Below are 26279 nucleotides of genomic sequence, written 5' to 3' on the forward strand. Positions count from 1 at the left end.
GACTTTTAATCTTAATACATATAGAACTCTCAAAACTCTAAAATAAGAAAATCCCAAGGAAATGTACAAAAGAGTTGAACAGACATTTTTATGAAAGAAGGTACATAGATGGCAAGTAAGCACATAAAAAATACTTGATATCATTTATTCATTAAATAAATACAAGTGAAAATCACCAAAGGGGTATCTTCTACATCTATTAGAATGGCTAAAACTAAAAAGATTGACCATACCAAGTGTTGGTGAAGATGTAGAGGAACTGGAACTCCCACTGGAATACAGCTTGGAAGTTTCTGAAAAAGTTAAACATGTACCTACCATGTGACTTAGTCATTCCATTTCTAGGTGTCTTTCTAAAATAAATGAAGATATATATCCACACAGACTTGTACATGAATGTTTGTGGTGGTGTTATTTGTAATTGGCAAGAACGAAAATAATCCAAATGTTCACCAACAGGTAAATGAATAATGTATCTACACAATGGAATATGATTCAGCAATAAAAAGTCATCCAAGAACATGGATGCCTCAAAACAATTATGTTGAATGAAAGAAGCCAGAGATAAGAGAGCACATATTGTATGATACCATATAAGATTCTACAAAACGCAAACTTATCTATAGTGACAGAAAGCAGATCAGACGTTGCCTAGGCATGGGGGGGTGGGGAACCAGTGGTAGGGGTGGCAGGGGGTGAGGCGGATGAGGGAGGCAAGACAAGAGATTATAAAGGTACGTGAGAAAACCTTGGGGGTGATGGATAGGTTCAATGTTTTGATTGCAGTGATAGTTTTACAGTGTATATTCATATGTTAAAACCTGTCAAATTATATACTTCAAATATGTGTATTTTACTGTATGTCAATTACATCTCAAGAGAGCGGTTTCTAAAAAATTAATATATTTTTTAAAAGACCAGGGTCCTACTCTAGTCTCTGCTATAGTCTAGCTGTCTGACAATGGTAAGTCATTAACTTTATTGAGTTTCTACTTCCCACTGAGTGAAAAGAAATGATTCCAAAGTCCCCTCCAGCTCTGTTAATTTGGTTGAGGCATGGGTCACTTGTTCCAGCAGTCATCACAGTCTGTGATAACCTCAGGCGCTTTCAGTCAGCCTAAAGACCCAACATAGAGGGAGTGCCCCAAGCTGCCCGCTGCCCGGAAGCCCCAGTGACATATCTGTCTTGCCTGAAACACCCATTGGTTGGCATCTTGTGTGCAGCATGTACCTCTTCCAGGAACCAAAAGTCAACCTTGATTCCGTGCGGCTGCTCCAGACCAGCCTATTTCCTTTGCTCCTCTCTTCTCTCCCCCCCGCCCCGGCTCCCCCGGCCCTTGGTGTTTGAGCAGGCTTTCCTCCAGCCGGCCACTTGGTACCTTAGCATCTGGTCTGATTTCTGGAATACGGATTGGCTTCTCCTACATCCAGGACTTAATTGGGTAAACGCCACAAGGATAGTCAGACAAAGCATCAAATCAGCCACAGGTGAAAAGTGAGTAATAACCCTCAAGGTTCTTGCTTCCTCGAATCAAAGTCAAAAACCTCAGTTTGTCAGGATTAATCCGAGTGGCCACCTATGACTCCACCAAACCCTCAACCTTACTCCAGCTCCTGTGGCAGCACTTTGTCAGAAGTGAATTTAAAGCTTCTTTTCCCCCTATGGGGTGACCTGGCCCCCATATCCCCCACTGGCCTCTCATTCAACCTCCTCCACATACTAGCCTATCTATCTATTCCACTGACTTCCTAGGACCCTCCTCATTGGCTGTGCACTTTATTCCCAGGTTACTTCCTTGGACCTGACATATAGGACTATATCTTCGGTCCATTCATCAAGGTAAAATGTTCCTCACAATTAGTCAACTTAATAACCATGTACTCCAGAAGGTACCCCTTCTTCACCTTGGACACTCCAGCCATGCCCTTAGTCATGCCCACCTGTTCACTCCTGCTTATCCAGGCAGCTTAGGCCCAGCCTGACAGCCATCATCCTGCTGCACCCACCTGGTCCCAACCGGGAGCAGTTTCGCCTGGCAATTCTAGCATTAGCCCAAACAACCACAGTTCCAACAAACAAGTTGAAATGTATCTGGAAAAGTTGCAGAATAAAAAAATTTGAAAACATTCAATGTTGAGTTTCTGAAAAAAAGTAAAACAAACTTGGAACCAAATATACCTTGTAATTATTTTAAACTAGGTGCATATAATTCATAATAGCTATGTTCAGTGATAAGATTGTTTTGGACACTTAAGGACACCAAATGTCCTAACATTACATGATGTGAAAATGCTACATGCTAATAGCTAGAGTTCTCATAAGCTAGTGGAAATGAGAAGATCATTCTAGCTGTGACTTAATGACACAGGGAAAGTTTAAGGATGAATTTCTAAAAGATTGGCTTTTAGAAAGGTAGCTCTTTAGTCAAAACTATGAAGTCATCCTTTAGTACAAAGTTGTAATAAACATTAGCCCATTAAAGGAAAAAAAGACTTTCATGAAAAGTAGACACAGAGACCTGAAGTTTGTAAGGAAATATTTTTTAAAGTAAAAAAATACATAAAGTCAAATCATCATTTGTCTGAACAAAAAGGAGGCAATGACAGTATGAATAAGCAAATGACAAAGGCTTTAAAACTATTAAAGCTTAGTTTTGTGATGTGTTTTGTATCTATATTTGATTTCTAAAAGCACTGGATAGTCACTTCAAATAGAGTAACAAAATCATGCTGTAAAGTCATGCAAACTCATCACTATAAGATGGGTTGAAAATGTATCTGGTCCTCTCTGTCTTATTCTCCTACTCAGCTCCATCCATCTCTATTCCTGCCACTGGACAGGCTCCCTTCAATGGGCCAGTCATAAAACCGGAGCGACTTCCACACTGGTGGGAGCTGGAATAAAAAAAGAGAAGATAAGACTTGGAAACATTTTAGGGTTTAAAAAAAAAAGCCAAAGAATCCTTCCAGAATGTAGCACTGAAAAGGCTCTTGGAGGGGTGCCTGTGTGGCTCTGTTGGCTGAGCATCTGACTCCTGATTTCGGCTCAGGTCATGGTCTCGCAACTCAAAATTTCAAGCCCTACATCAGGCTCTGTGCTGACAGTGTGAAGCCTGTTTGGGATTCTCCCTCTCCTTCTCTCTCTGCCCCTCCTCCCTCTCTTTCTCTCTCAAAATAAATAAATAAACTTTAAAAAAAGTTTTCAAAAAAGGCTCTTGGAGGTTGTCACAGAAAAGAAGATACACAGTGTTTTATAAAAATGTATACAGCATTAACAGAATGTCTGGACATAAATATCTTTCTGGGACAATGTAACCTTTTTTTTCTTTATTGCAGTAGAAGCCAGGTCCTTTGATGTAGTAAAGAGTAGGCATTAAAGGACTCAGGCTGGAGAACAAGACCACTGATTGTCTACATGTGATAAAGACAAAGCATAAATCAAAGATAACCCTGTGATGTTTATAGTTTGAGTGACTGCTAGAAAAGTGAGGCCATTGACAGGGGGGAAAATGGGAATGTCAGAAAGAGAAGTTAATTTGGGAGTGAGAGTGATAAAAGGTTTGGGTTTAGCATGTAAAACAATAAATACGCTGCTGAAAAGTGGTTTCATAATCAACCACTGAAACTATGCTAACTGCTCTAGACACTAGGTATCAGTGTAGGACATGATGAGCTGTATCAACAAAGCCAAAACCATCAGCAGACAAAACTATCAACACCAGCCAAGGGTAGGTGAGCAGTCACAGTCAGGTAACAGAATGAGTGGGACATCAGGGAGCATAGCCAGGGTCAGCTACTAAAATCAGCAGAAGGACATGTCCAAGAGAGCAAAACATGAGAGATGGAAACTTCAGTACAACCCAGTGTCAAGGTCAATAGACCCAAGTGAAAAAGAAAGATAAGAGTACCAGGATTCAGGTATGGTACAGCCCAAAGTGCTTTTCTGGAAGAATAGCCTGGAGTAACAGAGTCTGATCTGAAGTCCCAACTCTCACGCCACCCCCACTCCACACCAAAACCAGCTCTGGTCTACCAGTGCCTGACCCAAGCACTGGAAACTTAATGGATGATCTGTAAAACAAACTGTTAGAGAATGAAAAGACTAGACACAGAGTAGGACATGTTTTTAAGTCATATATCCGAAAATGGATACAACTCTTAAAACTTACTAAGAAAACAAAAAACCCAAATACAAAAATGGATGAAAGATATATGTAGACACTTCACCGAAGATATGCAAATTGAGAACGCAAATGAGAAGATGATCAGCATTATATATCATCAGGAAATTGAAAATTAAAACAATGAGATACCACTACACATATATTAGAATGACAGAAACCCCACACACTGACAACACCAAATTCTGGTGAACATGTGGAACAACGGAGGCTCTCATTCACCGCTGGTGGGAAAGAGAGATGGCACAGCCACTTGGGAAGAACTTTGGCAGTTTCTTACAAAGCTAACATCATCTTACCATGTGATCCAGCAATCACACTCCTAGGCTCTTACCCAAATGAGTTGAAAACTCACGTGCATGCAAAAACCTGCGTGCAAATGATTATAAAAGCTTTCCCCATAATTGCAAAAATCTGGAATGCCTTTCCACAGAGGAATAGATAAACTATTATACATCCATACAATGGAATATTATTCAGTGATAAACAGAGATCAGCTATCAAGCCACAAAAAGGCATGGAATAACCTTAAATGCATATCGCTAAGTGAAACACCAGTCTGAAAAGGCTGTGTAGCATATACTCCCAAGTATATTCTGGAAAAGGTAAAAATACAGACAGTAAGAAGTCAGTGGTTGCCTGGGATTCAGAGGCAGAAAGGAAGGGATAAAGAGGTGGAGCACAGGGAATTTTTTTTTTTATATATATGAAATTTATTGACAAGTTGGTTTCCATACAACACCCAGTGCTCATCCCAAAAGGTGCCCTCCTCAATACCCATCACCCACCCTTCCCTCCCTCCCACCCCCCATCAACCCTCAGTTTGTTCTCAGTTTTTAACAGTCTCTTATGCTTTGGCTCTCTCCCACTCTAACCTCTTTTTTTTTTTTCCTTCCCCTCCCCCATGGGTTCCTGTTAAGTTTCTCAGGATCCACATAAGAGTGAAACCATATGGTATCTGTCTTTCTCTGTATGGCTTATTTCACTTAGCATCACGCTCTCCAGTTCCATCCACGTTGCTACAAAAGGCCATATTTCATTTTTTCTCATTGCCACGTAGTATTCCATTGTGTATATAAACCACAATTTCTTTATCCATTCATCAGTTGATGGACATTTAGGCTCTTTCCATAATTTGGCTATTGTTGACAGTGCTGCTATGAACATTGGGGTGTAAGTGCCCCTATGCATCAGTACTCCTGTATCCCTTGGGTAAATTCCTAGCAGTGCTATTGCTGGGTCATAGGGTAGGTCTATTTTTAATTTTCTGAGGAACCTCCACACTGCTTTCCAGAGCGGCTGCACCAATTTGCATTCCCACCAACAGTGCAAGAGGGTTCCCGTTTCTCCACATCCTCTCCAGCATCTATAGTCTCCTGATTTGTTCATTTTGCCCACTCTGACTGGCGTGAGGTGATACCTGAGTGTGGTTTTGATTTGTATTTCCCTGATAAGGAGCGACGCTGAACATCTTTTCATAGCACAGGGAATTTTTAAGTGAAATTCTTCTGTATGATACCATAATGGTGGCTACACGTCAGTATACATTTGTCCAAACCCATAGAAGGTACAACACAAAGAATGAACCTTAATGTAAATTTATGGATTCAGCAGAAAATAATGTATCAATATTAACTCATCAAGTATAACAAATGTATCACACAACGCAAGGTGTTAATAAAAGGCAAAAATCTATGTGTGGGATTGGGGTCAGGGATAATGACACAAGAGCTCTTTGTACTTCCTGCTCATGTTTCTCTAAGCCTAAAGAGAAAAAAAAAAACACAAAAAACCTAATGGATGCAAACCTTCATGAAAATGAAAAGAAATCTGCCCTGCCTACCACTGTATCTGACACTTCATACAGGTACTTTCACAGAATAGTTACTAAATTTTAGAAAACTTTTCAAAAGAGAACTCCTAACATGAATGTATGTATATACCAAATGTATTATTGAGTGTGAGGCCACTTAAAAACATGCCAATTCACTCTTTTTTTTTTTTTCATCAAATTAAGAGAGATGTTATCAGTACTATCAGCACAGACTACAGGTTTTGTGGTACATTATTAAAATGACTCAAATATGACAGACACAATGATTTTTGTTTTAGTTTAATACTATTTGGCTTTAAATGAAGGCTTCATCTTGCATTTTATGGTGTATTTTAAAAACCAAACCATATTCTGTAATTATTTTCAAGAAAGCTATTATTTTGCACTTTATTTTTAGAGTAAAATTCAGCACCAAGGAAATTTATTTCAAATATATATGTGAAATACCTAAATGTTAGTTCCTCCTCCAGAACTGAATGTCATATGACTACAGTACTCAGAAGCGATATCATAATGTGAAGTCTTCTAAAGATGAATGAAAGACAATGAGTCCTCTTATGAAGAGACAAAAAATCATTTTAAAACACTCATATACAGATGTTAGGACTTCCTTTATGCCCTTAATGAATTTCATTTGTTTCTCTCCCCATCAGTGTAAATTACTGTACACTTCCCTCTCAGATCATGGGCACCCTGGTTCTATCTCTGCCCAGGTATGTTGTTGTTACTGGGTCAACCTGATCCGTCCTTGGATTTCCTAGCAGGCGCTGTAGTCTGTGGGTGTCCACTTTACGCAATCAATCATCCATCTGCTGCCCTACCTCCAGGCCATGTGACCAGTCCATCTGTGCTTCCTGACAGTTTGGGCTGCCCTGCTCATGTGCATGTGCTGTTGTGACGCGTTTTCTCTCTCTCTCTCTCTCTCTCTCTCTCTCTCTCTCTCTCTCTCTCTCTCACATACACACACACACACACACACACACACACACAATCTCTTTCTTTCACACACACACACACACACACACACACACATATTCATTCTCTCCTCTGTCTCTCACACACACATTCATATTCTCTCTCTCTCACTTACACACACACACACATTCTCTCCTCTCTCTCTCACACACACATACACATTCATTCTCTCTCTCTCATACACATACACATTCATTCTCTCTTTCACACACACACATTCATTCTCTCTCTCACACACACACATACACATTCATTCTCTCTTTCTCACACACACACACACATTCATTCTCTCTATATCCTTCACACACACACACGCACATACACACACATTCATTCTCTCCTGTCTCTCATACGCACACACATTCATTCTCTCTCTCACACATACACACACACACACACACATTCATTCTATCATTCACACACACACACACATATTCTCTCCTCTCTCACACACACACATACACATTCATTCTCTCTCTCTCTCTCTCACACACACACACACACACACACACATTCTCTCCTCTGTCTCTCACACACACATTCATATTCTCTCTCTCTCTCTCACACACACACACACATTCATTCTCTCTTTCACACACACACACACATTCACACTCTCTCTCACACACACACACATTCTGTTTCTCTCCTTCACACACACACACACACACTCAATCTCTTTCTTTCACACACATACACACACATTCATTCTCTCCTCTGTCTCTCACACACACATTCATATTCTCTCTCTCTCTCTCTCTCTCTCTCTCACTTACACACACACACACACATTCTCTCCTCTCTCTCTCACACACACATACACATTCATTCTCTCTCTCTCTCTCATACACACACACATTCATTCTCTCTCTCTCATACACACACACATTCATTCTCTCTCTCTCACACACACACACACACACACACACACACACATTCATTCTCTCTATATCCTTCACACACACACGCACATACACCCACATTCATTCTCCCCTGTCTCTCATATGCACACACATTCGTTCTCTCTCTCACACATACACACACACACATTCATTCTATCATTCACACACACACACACATTCTCTCCTCTCTCACACACACACATACACATTCATTCTCTCTCTCACACACACACACATACATTCATTCTCTCTCTCTTTCACACACACACATTCACACTCTCTCACACACACACACACATTCTGTTTCTCTCTCTCCTTCACACACACACACACACACACACACACACACACCTGTGGAAACTTTGCTCCTTCTCTGTTCCACTGATACCCTGGGCTACCTGTGGCTTTTTTGCTGCACTTGCATCACTAAACTGAACTCTGTGCCCCATACAACTAGCCAGGCATGGTGGTGTTAAATCGCTTTCGCTTGCTTGTCATGTGTGACTCCTCATCTAGAAGTGGCGCTTTCATTCTGCTGCAACTGGTCTAAATTACAGGGTGAGCCTCATTCATCAGCGGCTCACCTACACACAGCCGCTGATTTCTCCTATCTACTCACCATTCGTTCTGACAGATCTTATAGTTGTTGTGTCTGTTTCGTCTCGGCGGTGTTTGCTTCCAATCCACATTTGGAAACTGACCTAAATAACTAGGTTGTATTTTCTTTTATGGAATGTCTGTAGGTTATCGAATCTCAGGGCAACAGGGCCAGGCCCCTTTTCTGGAGTTTCTGTGTCGAGGTTTTCTGAGGGCATACATCACAGCAGGACCACTAGCAACCACCTGTCATGAGGGCCTCTGGGGTGAGGCAGGCAGAACCTAAAGGAACCAATGCCCAGAACACTGATGAGCAGACCAAAGCTACAAATCTAAAGGGAAAAGCCCGGGAGAGCAGCTGTCACAATCTGCAAAGACAAAGTCAGGGATGTGGAAGATAAGATCCAGGAAAATGGAAAACACCACACCTGGCTTCTCTCCTCAGCATATACCCAGATCACTTACCTTGAGTCCTATATCCCCTACCACGGTATATATTCCTAGAGAAGAATATTCAATATACTCTTTATTAACTTTCTCAGATGCCCAGAAGAATGCTGTTCAGCTAGTGGAGACTCGATACACATAGGAAGGGAAAGAAAAGGGAACATGACTTATGTATCCCGTGACAGGAGGGAAGAGAGAGAAACATTACTACAGACTTGAGAATGACATGAGTCCCTAAGGACCTGGTTTCACCATGAAGTATGTACTTTACCATCTGAATGATTATGAACCTTGCTCCGACCATTTTTATAGGTTCCTTTGACTATACTCAAATGGAAGGTCATAGGGGTACAACAATTTAAAATAAATGAAAAAGGCTCTTGGACACATACTGAATAGAATACATGGGCTGATGGAGGACCTCAGTTGCCTGATGCACTCTCTAAGTGGGCCAGATGCCCAACACCCTTAAGCTCAATTCCACCGATGTTAAGGTATCCATATTTAAGGACACTGTTTCTGCTTATAGCTGGAAAAGGCCTATCATCTTCCTCTTTACCTCCAGGCTGCCCAAGGACCCTTCCAGGTCACTCCTTCCATCTGTTCAGACAGGTGCCTAGCCACACCAACAAGCACTGGTGTTCCCACTTCCAACAACCCCCATTTGTCTCTGACCACTAACCAGTCCTCAGAATGCCCTGGCCAAGAATACAGCAGATGAACATCTTATGCAACCTCCCTATTTGGTAAAACTAAAACTTTGGGTAAAATCCATATTTAAAACATATATGAAAAAAATGTTACATTTAACAATAAAATACTAAAAACTCTTCACAAAGCTGTTATGAAAGAAAGAAGCATGTAGGAGCTAAAAACAAGGTGAAATAAGAATCCCAGAAGGGGCACAAGCTCAAAAGCACTTGGGAGTTTCTTCTGAACCTACTTTGGTAGCTACCTGGGGTGGGGGAAGGAGGGCAGGAGGTGAGGCCTAGGGACCTCCCCCAGATGAAGACTCTAATAGGAACCACCCCCATAGAGGTGGAACTTCATGGAACAACATCCTCAATGTACAGGTGAACAGAGAAAGACACTGGGCCCATCAAAAGTGCAGCATGAAAACAGGACAATCTGAATTTGGGTACTCTGAGGAGAGAGGGAAGCTACTTCCTCTGAGATCTTATAACCACCAGCCACCCAGACACAGGCACAATGTCCAAATTCTTGCTACCTATGTGGTACACACACACACACACACACACACACACACACACACACAAATTCAAGTAGAGAATTTAACAAAAGGTGTGTTTCTGGTGGATAAAGCCCCCAAGTGCCTAAAGTTATCTAATAGCAATCCTCTCTGGCAGAGTGTCCCTTCAGTCCAGCCTTCCAGGATGCCCTCACCCCAGAGTTAATCCCTGTGCCGTGTGGTTAAAAAACCAGCTTCCTACGTTTATAGCAGCTTTATGCATCATTGCCAAGACCTGGAAGCAACCACAATGCCCTTCAAGAGATGAACGGCTTTATAAATGTGGTGCATCCAGAGAACAGAATATTATTCAGCACCAAAAAGAAATGAGCTGTCAAGCCATGGAAAGACGGGAAAAAACTTAAATGTGTATCATTAAGTGAAAGAAGCCAATCTGAAAAGGCTATCTACTGTGTTATTCTAATTATGGGACATTCTGGAAAAGGCAAAACTATAGACACAGTAAAAAGATCAGTGGTTGCCGGGGTGGGGGTGGGAGGAAGAGTTGAATAGGCAGAGCACAGGAGTTTTAGGGCAATGCAACTACTCTGTATGATACTATAATGGTGGATACCTGTCATTGTACATTTGCCCAAACCTGTAGAATGCACACCAAGAGTGAACGCTAATGTAAACTGTGAGCTTTGGGTGATAATTGTGTGTCAAAGTAGGTCCATCAGTTGTAACAAATGTACCACTCTAAAGGGGAATGTTGATAGTAGGGGAGTCTATGTGGTGGTGAGGGGGGAAGCATATTGGGGAGGGGGGACAGGGGATATATGGGAAATCTCTGTACCTTACTCTTAATTTTGTTGTGAGGTTAAAACTGCCCTAAAAAAAATGTAATTTAAAAATGTTGTTGAAGATCCAAAAAAAGATGGCTTCTTCCTGATGCCACTGCCCCTCCACCCCCAGTATGTGGCTTAGCCATTTTACAACCTGACTCTCAAAAGTAGACAGATGGTTTTCCCTGGAGCATTTTCAAACTATCAAACACAACCTAACAAGCCTTAAACAAGGTGACAGATTTTTTTTTTCTTGTGTACAAAGATACGCAAGTTCAGGCACCTATGACTTTTTGTCAACCCACCCTTCAGGAGCAAAGCAGGTCTGCTGACAGGGGCATGGGTGTTACGGTAGCTAACAGTTCCTCATCTCCAGAACTAAGGAGGGGAGGGAGCACTTTCAAATAAACATGTTCAAGGAGCCAGAACTGAAACTGAAGACAAAAGGAACACAAGTGGATTGGAAGAAACTGGATGCTCTGGGCCCTTCTGCTTTGCGACCTGAAACTCATGCAAAAACATCTATGCTTTCAGAACCTTGATACAGCTAGGTGCCCAGATATAGCTCTGAGACTCTGGAGAATGGAAAGGCCCCCTTCTCATGCCTTCCAGCACTTTTCTCTGGATGGACTCCCTCAAAATCCTGGGGATTTTCATAACTTCCAGCGTGCAGGCTTAAAGCAGGCCTGAGGATTTAACGAGGTGAGGGAGGTCTCCTCCTCCTCTATGTGTTCCAGCCCAGAGTGAAGTTGTCCCTGATCCTCAACTGCTTCTATACTTCGTTCCAGAGGTGCACCTCCTTGGTCTAAAGAATGAGGATGCTGTAGGGGGAAGCCCCCTCTTTCATTCAGAGTATCTTGGACATGGTTTTAATATTAGACACCTGTGCAAATTTTTTATCTGGAGAAAATACTCTAATGCTTATTAGAAGCTTCAAAACTCACTGGAACAGATGACCTTTAAGATCTATCCAACTTAAAAAGAAAATTTGGAAAAAAAAAAGACTCTTAAATACAGAGAACAAACTGGTGGTTACCAGAGGAGAAATGGGTAGGGGGATGGAATTAAGATGTATAGACTTCCCATTATAAAACAGATTAAGTCATGGAAATGAAAAGTACAGCATAGGGAATATAGCCAATAATATTATAATTACATTGCATAGGGACTACACTTACCATGGTGAACACTGAGTAACGTATAGAATTGTCGGAACCCTATGTTGTACACCTGAAACTAATAGAACTTCGTTAATTGTGTTTCAATAAAAAAAAAGAAATCTATGTTTCTATAGATCAGGTTCACCTAAAGTCCCAGACACTTTTTACAAACCATTTTCAAAATTCTAGTTTATTCCTACAACAACTTCACAAGCTTAATTTCTTTCAAAGTATCGTAAAATGCTCAAGAAGGACATGTGACAAAGCATTTATTGGAAATGGATAAAGAAAAAGCTTAGAAGGAGACAGTCTGAAATACAACCTCTGTTTCCTTTTCAAAAGAAATGCTATCAGAAGAGCCTGTGGGTACCTCTAATTATCAGGTGTCACACTGAGCAACTCACTGTTTCTGAGTGCTTGGCATTGTTGTAAGTGGGAGCGACAATGTAACTGTTTCATAGGCCCATGACAAAGATCATCCCAGGAAAATGTTTTGTAGATTTTATAAATTTAGTGATTAATATGAGCTACTAGAACACCTGTGGACAATATTAAGTTACAAACAGTTCTAAACCTAAGATGGGCACTGTGTAAGTCACTACTTGTGATTTTTTTTAGGACTGTTGTAATAATAATAGTACTGGAGTATAAAGGCAAGGTATCCTTAACTGGAGGAAAGAAGGAGAAAGAAAGGGAAGAGGAGGAGGTGGGGAAGAGGAAATCACCGAAAAGAAGAGGAAGGGGACAGCAACACATAACAGGGTTCCGCCCCACTGTGGGTAAGCAGTCCTCCTGATAAAGCTTCCGCCACACAGAAACCACACTAGCTCCCATTTGCAAAGAGTAAAGGCGCTGAGATCACTTTGGTCCCTCAGTGCTCCCTGATAGACTGCAATACTACCATCAGAGGCCAGGATTTATTAAGCAAAGCCTAGCTCACAGCTGAAGGGACTCAGTGGTTTGTAGCTGAGTCACATGCCGATGAAGCCTGGGCGAATCAGAGGTGTCCGTTTGGCAAAACAGCAGTGACCTCTTCTGAAGCTGCTCTGTTCCTACTAGACCAGTAGCTCACAGGATGGGTGACCGTGTTTTCATATGGGTCCCTCTTGTTTAAATTGTAACTGGCAGATGGGGCAGTAATTGACCCAGATATTTATTTTTAATGTAACTTAGGAAAAAAAAAAAGAAAGAAAGCTCATTCGAAGGCTCTAAAAATTGTCCATCATTATGAAGTGATTAAGACCCAGAGTATCACATAAAATTCCTAGAGAAGCTCAACCCCCTATAAGGTTATTTTCTCATATTACATTATGTCTCCATTTTATGTGATTTGAAAATATCAGTGTAGGCACATTCATCAATTGCTTTTGCAATTATGTTTTAAGAACTGCTTGCTATGGCAAATTCCTCTTAATCTCCCTCCTAAATCTTTGAGAATATAATCCTGAAACAATGAAAGAAGAACCTATTTCTACTGCTGGGTGAATGTAAAGAATGTTTTTATTATTGTTCCTTTTCATTTAATTTATTTTCCATGTGAAGAGCCTATGAGAATTTTACTATCAGATATGCTGAAATACTGACACATTTAACTACTTAAAGTCTGTCGGTCTGTTGACCTTTGACCACCACACCTGTTCCCAGCAGTGGTTTAAGCTGCTCAAGGGGAAAGATGGATTGAACAGCGAAATAAGCTAGAGAACATGAAAATATCAAGGTCATACGAAGAATATATGGAACATGCTCTAGTCTTCAGAGGATCCATAAACCATCAAAGTGTATTCACTACCCCTTCCCTTAAATGACAAAGAATAGACACTGACACAACCGGGATCTTTGGCCAATAAATCCAACATGAAGGAAAGGCACCAACACTTCCTTGACCATGTGAGGACAGAGGTCTTGTGTTGCCTCATCTGTTGGTGTTTGCAGCTAGCAATCCTTTGATCTATAGAAAATACCTATCTTCTGTGATGTCTAATGCTGGACTGAAGTATTCTGTCAAGCTCAAAATGTCTCTAGCAAAGTGTACCTGTGTGTATTTCATTTCACATTGAGAACTTAGGACAACCCTTTAGCATGGTGATCCCATATCAGCATGAGAGACCAAGTGATTTGGTCAAGATTCTGCATGAGAGCTCCCAGGATAGTCGCTCTTATTTTAGAATCCAGGGATGAAGAGCATCTCTGATGACAAAGAGCTGTTCTGAGGTCAGTAATGCTGGATGAATGTAGATTTTATTTATCACAGTGTCAGCTCCCCTACAGATTGAAAAGTGGAAGTAGACATGAGCGAGGTGATTATTCAGATCATGAGGCCACGCTCAGAGGACAAATCAATTTGCAGATTCCGTGTCCTAACGCTGCAGACCCTGCAGGTCCACAGCCCAGGCTGGAAACCAAATTTGTAGAAGCTTGGAAAGAGAGTGAGTCCACAATGTCCTCTTGTTGAATGATTTCTTTTCTCATTTGTGGGTCTAGGGGAAACAAGGTACCAACGCAGTGGTTAACAAGAGAGGCTCCTGCAGGCTCCACTGTCACACCCTCAGCTCTGCTCCTGGCTGTAGCAGTCAGCACTTAGCACATCTAGCAGACATTAGAATGGTCTACTAGAAAATCCCAGTACTCAGTTTTTAGAAAAAAAAAAAAAAGAAAGAATTCCAGCCTAACTAAAAAGATAACCAGGATCTAGTTGACAAAATACTGATATCTTGAAATCTCAACATTTCAAACTGAAAAGCTGCCTCCATTCTGAATCCTTGATCCCCATTCTCACTTGAAAAAAACATAATGGACACAGATTTCAACTTCCTTTTAGGATTCCAGCAATACAGTGACCTGGCAAGACAAATTTTCAACCCTTCTCAAATCTACCTCCCAAATCATTTTTTCTCGGCCTCAGTTTCCTTATCTGACAAAGTAGTCTCAGTGGTTTTCAAAAATTCTCAAAAACTTTTTAAAGCAATAAAACATCAGTCAAGACTGCAACATATAATATAACTAAAAGGGTGAATGAGTTCTCTGAGCAGCTTAAGTCGTTGTTATTTAGTTAGAAAATTCTTCGTTATTGGTGGAACCCCTGAAACACCTTCCTGGAGCCCAAGTGTTCTACAGTCACCCACTTTGAAAGCCACAGGACTAGAAGATGGTCTCTTACAGGCCTGAAATGCCCCCCATGACCTATGCCTCAGAACTGATGTCAGCATTTCAGAGGGGTAGCCCTTCTTGTCAAGAAGCCACGCTTGTCTTTTCTAGTGATCGAGGCTTAGAAAATAAATAAAAACAGTAGTTTTCTCATGACCTATACTTTGTCCGTTCAGGCAGTGGGTCCATTCACCGAACTAATCTGTCTTGAACAGCTCTGTGGATGGGTTGGATGGAGGGGCTATATTTGGTCCCAGGAATTATAACTCTGAGTCACAGGACCCCTGACCTCAGGGCTTGGTTTCTGCCAGGTGGTTTGAGACAGACAAGCATCTTCATCCTGCCTGTTACAAGTTCAAGGTCAATTTTATGTCTGACATCTGAGGAACAAAAAGTGATCAAATCGCTTATAGCAAGAACTGAACACCGGAATTCTTGAATTTTTAGGGATATGCCAATAACTTAGTAATTTACCTTGACTGACATTGAAATGAGTACAATAAGACTTACTACACACTAAAAAGAGATTTAATGTAGTCTGCAAGGAATTTAGAAAGAGTTTTACATTGCTTGGTAAAATCTGCTAATAACAGAACTCATCACTACTTCAAAGAAAAATGGGATCATTAATCTCATGCAAGATACATAGACATGTACATCCACCCAAACACTTCAGAAATTAAGTCAAACTAAAAAAGTATACTGAGTTGCTTTATATTAATGAGGAAATTATTCAATGCTTTGTTAGAGCTCTCCAGCTCAAGGAAATAAGGATCTGCATTTGGAGAGGGGGTGGCTATGACCTACAACGAACACAGAAGAGGAAAAGGAGCAAACGGCTTCCATTGTTATGTTGTGTGCACATTCTGTGGGCGGACCCCAGTCCACTATCAAGCGATGCTTCATGATCCTTCACTTTGATTTTTTTTAATGTTTTCACTTATTTTTGGGGGGAAGGGGCAGAGAAAGAGGGAGACACAGAATCTGAAGCAAGCTCCAGGCTCTGAGCTGTCAACACAGAGCCCGACATGTGGCTCAAACCCACGAACCATGAGATCATGACCTGAGCCGAAGTCAGATGTTTAATCAACTGAGCCACTCTGGCGCCCCTTCACTTTGATGTGTAATGCCCAAGAGCTAGAGTGGTAGAAAGCATATGTTATCCTCAGTTTTCTAGAACATTTCCAATTTGAAATAATTTTAATTTCAAATAAGAACCTCACCACAACAATACTGGCTTCCTAAAATAGCACTGCCTCCATTTTACAAGAGAGGAAACAGTCCAGGAAGCAAAAATGCCTGAACACCGACACCACTGGAAGGTAAAATGAGGACTCCCACACTCTGTTCCTCCCAGACTAGGCTCCGGCTCAGGACTGCATTTGGACATGATGCCTGAAAATCCACTGGAGTGTTCCACTGAAAGAAAGTATCTGGGCCTCAGCTTCTGAGTGGTGATTGTGTAAATGTCACTTCTGAGAAAAAGTTATGCAGCCCCTTTCATGCTTCTGGTTTTGGTGCTACTTGGCTGTGCAGATTTCTAAAAGCTTTTGAATAGACTAATAAACATGGAATTGTTCTGAACATCTGTAAGCAAAATACGAAAAGACATTACCCAGTGAATGAACATCCTGGGTTTTCTAGCCAGAAATGGGGTTATTTGTGTATTAGGCTAATGCACTGAAATTAACCCAGAATGCTTACCCATTGCAGAATGTCTTTTCATATTTTCATCTGTGTAGTCATTATTATGAAATGTAAGAATAATTCTCTATCAGGGTATTCAGGAATCTGAATAGCTCAATTACTTCTAAAATCAATGTAGTAAAGCAACAGCATGCCAGTTAATCAGTCGGTTTGCATAACAAATGTTTGGGGGAGTTGGTGTGTGTGTGTGTGTGTGTGTGCGTGTGTGTGTGCGCACGCACACACACACATGCATGTGTGTGTAAAGAGAAATCCAGGGTCAGCACAACACTTTAAAACAAATGTGAAAGATCAAGCCTCCATTTGACTTCAGAGAAAGAATTCTGGAAGACAGGTACTATTTAATTCATTCAAGAAAGGCTACATGAAATCTAGGCTCCTCGTGGTTATGCCATTCTAGGTTTCTATGGGTTCTCTAGTACTAGGCATATACTGAGCTTTTAAGGAACACCAAATGAATGAGTAACTCCTTGGAAGTCATTTTAGGATTAGAATGGTGGCCACTAGGACTTAGATTACTTCTCAGCGCACTATTAGAAACAGATCTGAAACACCACAAGAAATAGTGGCTGAGCAGCGGCCATGAACAATGCCACCTCATATCCAAGCTATGACTGGGGTTCCCAGTGCAGGAGCTGGTGGTGGGCAGCTCTCCAAGGGCTCAGAATTCAGTCCTGGAACAGCTATAGGAGATGCAAGTTTCTTAGCCTGTGGCTCTGGGTTCAGTGCTAATTGATGAATCCAAGGAAGGGAAGTTTAAGTACCTGCTCCAGGAGAAAGGTCACTTTTAAAACAGGTTTAATTGAAATGATGGACACATGGGAGGGGCAGGAATCTCCAAGGAAATGCAAGGAGGCAGTCACAGCCTTTGGAAAATCACTGTGGTTTGCCTTCTCTCAGCTTTTTGAAGGCCAAAATTCCATTTTTATAATTTAATTTAACCCAAGGTTAATGTGATATGGAGAGAATGACCTGTGTAGACTAAACTCACAATAAACTGAGATATACATCTTAGAATGGCATTTAATTGAATTTGAAATGAGAATTAAGACTGTCTGGCTGACCAACCTGGTCTCATTGCATTTTCTTTCTGTAAATAATCTCCACAGGAGGACAAAAGATGAGAAAGTTTCTACAGAGTGTGGATCAGAATAAGAGGAGTTACTGATAAAACTTAAAAGCCTCAGGTATCAGGCTCTGGGAGTCTGTCCAGCAGCCAAACCTTACAGAACAACCTGGAGGGTGCCCGCCGGACTTCCCCTTTCCCAGGCTGGCCTGGCTGAACAGCCTCCCTGCAGAGGCCCTCTTTTTTATCCTTTTTACATAGGGCAGAGCATTCCATTGGGTTACTTAGAGGTCCTACAGACCAGGAAGTCAAGCTCTCTTCTAAGTGACTTCCTGCCTCCACTCTGAGGCATTGCAGGCTTATTTTATACTTTATTCCCAAAGGGCAACTTTATTGCCTTGAGGAATTGCTGTCCCTTGTATCTTGTATAGATGTCAGGCTCAAGTATCACACAGATCACCCGGCATGTAACATACCTATTAGTGAGCCATCAATGAATGTTCTACTGACAGGTCAGAGTCAACTCTATTCATGTGTCACCATGGGATCACCTCTTTTCCTGGTTGTTACTAGAAGTCATACAGCTTTTCTATGTGCCTAAAGCTCGGGTTTCAGAATCACAGGGGCATCAATAGCTTCAAAGAAATACCATTCCAACATTAATATGCATCCTACCTGGACACATACCAGCTTTTACACTCACACACACCCTAGTTTGTTCACTCATCCCCTGAGGCAGTGCTACCCACCAGCATGTGGTCATGACAAACTTCAGCCAATGTTTCTGGTTCCATGGCTTGTGATCACCAATCTGTGTGCCAAGACAGTGATGTGGAAGCTCTGCCATTAGTCATGTGTTGGGCTGGGGGGAGGGGAAGTGATAGAGCTACAATGGCTAGCTCTACCTCTTTTGGATTTTGAAAATTGCCTCCCACCCCCACTCCAAGTGCTACCCCTCTAATTCTAGCACCTGCCCCAAGAAACCAAATGGTATCTTAGGCTCAAGTGTACTTGCTATATGAGAGAAGGAATTTGGCAGACAGTCCAGGTCCTTAGGCTTCATATCTTGAATGAATGAATGAATGAATGAATGAATATGTTTACAAAATACTTTTTGTTGTGACCAAAATTTTACAAACTTAATTACAAACACAAGAGTAAGCCATTTTGAAATAAATCCAAATATTGGAGCACGGACTAGTGTTTCTCTCATATGAAACCTCAGCAATTATTATGCATCTTAGTGGAGCCTTGGTTTTTCTTCCTTGCAAGTCAGACCCCTCCAGGGCTGACTCCTTCAATAAGGCTTTGAGGACCCAAGGCTTCAGCAGGGAAGCCCTGCCCGTATAACCTGCTTTCTGTCTCCCCCATCCTCTCCTCGGTGAAAAATCTTTAATTAGCTGGTTGCCATAATTACTCTAGCTGAGGACCTTGTTTGTTCTCCTTCCCTGCTATTTCCAGGGATCTGAAGGCTCTACTACTTCTGTGCCAGAGGGTCCTTTCTATCACAGTTTCTCTCTTTTTGTTTTTCCTTTCATGATCAGGACGAAAAAAAAAGAAGCCCAAGGAAAGAAATCATCTCTTTCTGTGTCTGGATAAGACCCCATAACCATCTTTTCCCAATCAGGAACAAGTTTCCATGACAACCATGTTTCCCAATGCCACCACTAACATAGCAGGTAGTGTTCATATCAAATAGAGTTCTTTACCAACCTCCGTGGCTTCTGTATAAGACTCTAAGATACCAGCTGTTTGCATGAACTGTATCTTAAAAGAGTTTTGTTCTTTGTCATTCTAAACATCAGAAAGACAAAAAAAAATTTGCTTGGCATTTTCTTTACTGTAATCATTAAAAAGCACACCAATTTTTCAAAAGTATAGCAGAAGGGTTGACATGACGAGACTGTGTGACTTGGTGGAGGAAAGTATGAATGAATGAATGGAGAATCACTGGGATATGACAAGTGGGTGACTGACACCTTGGTCAGTGGCACAAACTTAGAGCTGAGAGCTGATGAGCTTGGAATTCCTGCTATACATGGCCTTGGGAAAGTTACTTTTCCTCTCTGAGCCTCAACACTCCCTCTGTAACAGACAGACACTGAGACATTTCATGGAATTCTTTGGAAGATTAGATGAAAGGAAAAATGCAAAAAGTGCTTATTACAGTGGCACATAGTAGGAGTTCAACAAAGGGCAATTAGAATGCTTTTCTTATTAACATAAAGAGTTGAATGGGACCAAGTCTGAGCAAACAAGCAACCACAGTATTCTAATTGATTATTAACATTTTGCTGGTGGAGAATAATAGCATAAGCCGTAGATATTTGGAGGTTTTCTTAGCAACCTTTTCTCTTAGGTTATTAAGTCATGTCTGCAATCATGGGAAGGAATCTCTTCATTTCCATTCCTGAGACTTAAGAGGATACACCTGGGCAGTCTCCAGGGTTCGTCTGAATCTATTTATAGCTCTGCATAAGCATTTGTTTAATTTTGAAACAGATGCAAGGAAAAAAACTGGATGAACCATGAAAGTATTGGTTCGATCTTCCACATTCTCAACACTAATGAATATATTTCAATTCTTCTGTAAAGGCAAGTAAAGCAAGAAAATGCATGTTTTCATGATATTTTCAATATTGCACAGCTCAAATTTCATTTCCAAATCAGAATTAATATTGTAGCAAACAAACCAACATGCTCATTGTTGAACAAACTCCTGTACTCCAACTCCTCCCTGACCTGCATCCACGGTACCCTTGGAGAGTTGAGAGGGCCCTCCCCAAATTATACCAATTCAACCCTTTATTTTTAAAAGATAAAACTATTTATGTATTTTTAAAATCCAATTTTTATCAATATTATCTATACTACACATCTAGATAATAAATGTTCCCTATCAAGAACTCTTAAAATATTGAATGAAATATTCTTTTCAAAAAAATGTGTTTTACAGTGTGGATGTTCCTCAAAAAATTAAAGATAAAACTATCAAATGATCTAGCCATCTCTCTTTTGGCTGTATATCCTAGTGAAATGAAATCAGGAACTCAAAGAGAGCTATTCCCCACGTTCACCTCAGCATTATTCACGATAGCCACAGTTTGGAAACAATCTAAGTGTCCATCAGCAGAAGAATGGATAAAGATATCATGGCATATAGACAACGGAATATTATTCAGCCTTACACAGGAAGAAAATTCTGCCATTTGCAACAACATGGATGAAACTGAAAGAAAGTATGCCAGGTGAAATTAATCCAGACACAGAAAAAAAATGTATACTGCATGTTCTCACTTGTATGTAGAATCTAAATAAAAAAAAAATTCATAGAAGCAGAGAATAAAAAGGTGGTTACCAGGACAAGAGTAGAAGGAAACAGGGAAATGTTGGTTGAAGGGTACAAACTTTCTCTTATGTAGGATGAATTAGTTCTAGAGATCTAATGTACAGCATGGTGATGGTAGTTAATAATACTGTATCGTTCACTTGAAATTTGGTAAGAGAGTAGATCACAGGCACTCTTGCTACAAAAAGAAAAGTATGCGGAATAATAATGTTAGGATGATGGAGATGATAATGAGGAGGATGAGGAGATGATAATGAGATGAACATTAGTTAAGCTAATGTTAATTAGCTTGACTATTAGTAATCACTTCACTATGTATAGCAAAACATTATGTCATACTCCTTAAACATATACCATTTTTTTTTGAAAAATGAGAAAAAGTGTTTAAAAGAAAAAACTATGCTTTAAATGCTACCTGATAGGGCTCCTGGGTGGCTCCATTGGTTAAGTGTCTGACTCTTGATTTCAGCTCAGGTCATGACCTCACAGTTCATGAGTTCAAGCCCTGCATCCAGCTCTGTGCTGACAGTGCAAAGCCTGCATGAGATTCTCTCCCTCTCTCTCTGCTCCCCCCACCCTGCCCCACACCCTCAAAATAAATAAATAAATGCTAACTGAGCTGGCAGAGAAGTAAAGGAAATCCTTGAAGGCCAGAACAAAAACCAAATCCAGAATGGTTACCTGGTACTTGAGCTAGAATTTGCCATGGGGCATCTGCCTATCCTGGTAGCCAAATAGTTTTCTGACAAGGGCTAGATCATAAATATTTTAGGCTTTTCGCCATACCATCTCTGTCATATCCACTCAACTCTGCCATTGTGCCATGAAAACACTGACACATAATATATAAATAAATGGGTGTGGCTGTATTTCTATAAGACTTTATTTACACAAACTGGCAGTAGGCAGCTTATAAGCCAGTTTGCTATCCCTTCATTATAGCCTAAATTTTAATGTCTTACCCACAGACAAACAATTATGGTGTGTGATATGTCTGTCCCATGTAATAGACTATTGCAGTCCTGCCTTTAGGGGATCCCTCCCACATTTTCTCTAGGCTAGAACATGTGACTTGCTTTGGCCAATGGAAACAGTAAATGTGATATAAACAGACATTTAAAAGGTGCTAACAGAATGGGGCTTATCCTCTCTTGCTGTTCCTGGGAATCTCTGTACCCGCCATGTGAATTTGCCCAGAGCAAATGTGCTGAAGACATGGTCCATCATTCCCATTACCCCAGCCAACAAAAAAGAACAGCCAGCACCAAATGCAGACCTATCAGTGAAGCCATCCTAGACCAATTAGTCCCCAGGCAGCCCACCAGTTGACTGGAGTCACATGAGTGAATTCAGACAAGACCAGCAGAAGAACCACCAAGATTAGCCCAGCTAAAATTGCTGACCCACATAATCATAAGCTGATAAAAGATTGCTTTAGAATTTTTATGGTGATTATTATGCAACAATAGCCAAATGATACATTCCATAAGAAATCTATTATCTTCTTAAATATAAAGTGAGAGGCCAAAAAACATATTTATAGAAATGGGAAAGAAAAGACTGAGGAAACACAAAAAATCATATTTGCATTTTAAAGATCCTGTCACCTGACAGAAGAGACAAGTCCTTTCTTGCTCCTTATAATAGAAGTTGGAAAAAATTCTTCGTACCTGAACAAACTTCTTTATAAGTAGGATTGGAAGTGTAGCCTCCAGAATAACCAACTTGAGTTGAATATACTCCTTTTATAGTCCAGAATTTCCTCTCAGCTCCCCAGAAACAGCCCATTCCTAAGAAAAACATAAGATACTGATTAGTCCTTTGTCAAAAACAACTAGTAATTGCATATTAGAAACTCTGTTATCCTAGAAAAGAGAAGTTGTTCATGTCATTTGGTAATCAAAAATAACTAAGATGTTATCTTTTAAAGAAGGAAAGCTTCATGGAAGCAACCTAAGTATCTGTCTATTGACAATGAATAAGGAAGATGTGGTACACACACACACACACACACACACACACACACACACACACAGGAATATTATGCAACCACAAAAAAAGGATGAGATCTTACCATTTGAGACAAAATGAATGTACCTAGAGGGTATTATGTTAAGTGAAATAAGTCAGAAAGACTAATACCATGTGATTTCACTCATAAGTGGAATCAAAAAACTAATAACAACAACAACAAATGAACAAACAACAAAAAATAGAATCAGATCTATAAATACAGAAAACTGATGGTTGCCAGAGGGGAAGGGGGAAGGGGGTTGGGCAAAATGGGTGAAGGGGAGTAGGAGATACAGGCTCCCAGTTATGTCATGAATAAGTCATAGGAATAAAGGGTGCAGCATAAGGAATATAGTCAACGATATTTTAACAGCAATATTTCAGAACAGATGGTAGCTGTGCTTGTGGTGAACACAGCATAACGTCTAAACTTGCTGAACTGCTATGCTGTACACCTAAAACTATTGTATCATGTGTGTCAACTATACTCAAATTAAAAATGAAACATGTTAGAAGTCAAGAATAAAAAAATTAATTAAGAAGAATTTTTAACGCCTAAAAATAATTTTATTTAAGGTTATTTGCATAGAATGCCTATTTGCTTTAGTTGTGCAAAAACTTAGGAAGCCTCAAATTTTAATGAAGTTAGTAAAGCATACCTTTCCAAATAACTGAGTAAAAAGATAACTGCATTTGATGAATGATTTCAACACTCAATTCATTTTGGACTTCCCAAAACATAATAACCTATATTAATAGCATAAATTTATTTAATGATCAGCATCCCAGTTATGCTTTTTTATTTTTATTTTTTTAAGTTTCTTACTTTATTTTGAAAGAGAGAGAAAGAGAGAGAGAGAGAGAGAGTGAGCACAAGAGAGAAGGAGACACAGAATCCCAAGCAGGCTCCAGGCTCTGAGCTGTCAGCACAGAGCTCAACTCGGGGCTCGAACTCACGAAACCATGAGATCATGACCTGAGCTGAAATCAAGAGTCTGATGCTTTACTGACTGAGTTATGTTATGGTTATGTTTTTTTTTTTTTAAATTCTAGCAAAGACAGGTAACACTGAGGCAACTGGGTGGCTCAGTCACTTAAGCGTCCAACTCTTAATTTTGGCTCAGATCATGATCTCATGGTTTGTGTGTTCCAGCCCGGTGTGGGGCTCTGTGCTGACAGTGTGGAGCCTGCTTGGGATTCTCTCTCTTTCTCTCTCACTCTCTGTCCCTCCCCAACCCCCCCCATGCACATGTGTGCATGTGCACACGCACTCTGTTTCTCTCTCTCTCTCAAAACAAACAAAAAAATAAAGGTAACACTAACTTACTGACTTCAGTAGGAAAACTTAGCAAAATCAACACAGACTGAGGCAGTTTTCAATTAACAATTTTACACATGTGTTCAGTTTCTTCAAAAATATTTAAGTCGCTATAAACTTTCCTGTGATAAATCAGTGCTAACAAAAGGGAATATTTTTCTGAGTTCTATTACTAAATACAATGAATGAAGAAAGAGAGAGAAGGGGAAAGGCAGAAAAAAGAGATGACAAATATACAAAGAAACTCACAAAAAATAGCATTCTATTCAACTAGCAAACACTGTGCTCATATCACTAGTTATTGGATTCCTTTGAACATATGGTAAAAATGAAGACCAATCTCCCAAGAATGCACATATTTACACACTTCCAAAATGTTGCTTTACATCTCCTTGGGCTTCAAATAAAGAACCCTAATTTTCTACCAGAAGTTTCTAAACCATCCACAACTACTATTCTGTGACCAATATCTAGATGTAAACAAGATTACTGCCTCGCTCAAGTTTTATATGGCTTTATTAAGTCATATATAATTAAGATCTTGGGTAGACTAACAGTTGGCAAATTAATATATGCCTCCTACTCCTACAATTACTGGATTTGTTAGACTTGATGACAGAGCTGAAAGAAAAATTAGATGGAAGTCTACTGAAATTTTTGACATTTGTTAATAATCTACTTTAAAAATTCAGAGCAGTAATAACCAAAACACATTGTGCATAATGCTATACATTATACAAAAATATATTTGCTCCAATGTGAGGGGAAATACACTAAGAATAGATTAACAGTTAAACAATATGATAGAGCCAAGTGATAAAAATTAATGCAGTAAAAAATTACTGTTGTGATAACAATACAACATGGAAATATGTATATGATTACATTATAATTAAGGCTAAATTTAAAAGGAAAAAAACATACATATATGCACGTTCTTATTACAACTATGAAAAAAACATCCATACCAAAATAGACTAGAAAGAAATATACAAAGTTATAACCATGATTGTTTTATAGGAGAATATAGGAAATTTTTTCATTTTTCAAGTTTTTCTGTAATAGATTCATATTATTTTAAAAATGAAAAATGTATACACATTTTTAAAAAAGAAAAAATTCAAAGAAAAACATAACCATATGCATTGTTTGAGTTACAACTGCTAGACCATCTTCCCTGTTTGCAAGTTGTTTGCTGCTAGAGAATATAGTTAAATATTTACTAAAAAATTGACTATCCTCAAATCTCTGGAACAAGAATTCACTATTAATTTTATTCATTGCATTTCTGGGATGAAGGAATTACATTAGTCAAGATTTTCCAGAGAAACAGAACCAATAGGATATACAGAAAGGGAGAGTGAGAGACATTTATTATGAGGATTAGCTCCTGCAATTGTGGAGGCTGAGGAGTCCATGATGCGTAGTCTGCAAGCCAGAGACCCAGGAAAGTTGGTACCATAATCCCAGTTGAAACCCAAAGGTCTGAGAACCAAGAGGCTCAATGACGTAAGTCCCAGTCCAAAGTCTGAAGGCCAGATAATCAGGAACA

General features: G+C 40.0%; 1 protein-coding gene across 2 annotated transcripts in view; it reads right to left on the reverse strand.

Moving 5' to 3' along the window:
* MSRA (methionine sulfoxide reductase A) overlaps positions 1–26279 on the reverse strand; it is a 453971-nt gene that overhangs the window by 205913 nt on the left and 221779 nt on the right. For both annotated transcript variants that reach the window (XM_047091960.1, XM_047091958.1), the window contains one exon: positions 23067–23186. In XM_047091960.1, coding sequence (XP_046947916.1) covers positions 23067–23186 — 120 coding nt within the window. The remainder of the gene's footprint in view (positions 1–23066; positions 23187–26279) is intronic.

Source organism: Lynx rufus, unplaced genomic scaffold, assembly GCF_022079265.1.
Source record: "Lynx rufus isolate CCGP_SWC_20201006 ecotype Redwood Valley unplaced genomic scaffold, mLynRuf1.p SCAF_3, whole genome shotgun sequence".
NCBI classification, from domain to species: Eukaryota; Metazoa; Chordata; class Mammalia; order Carnivora; family Felidae; genus Lynx; species Lynx rufus.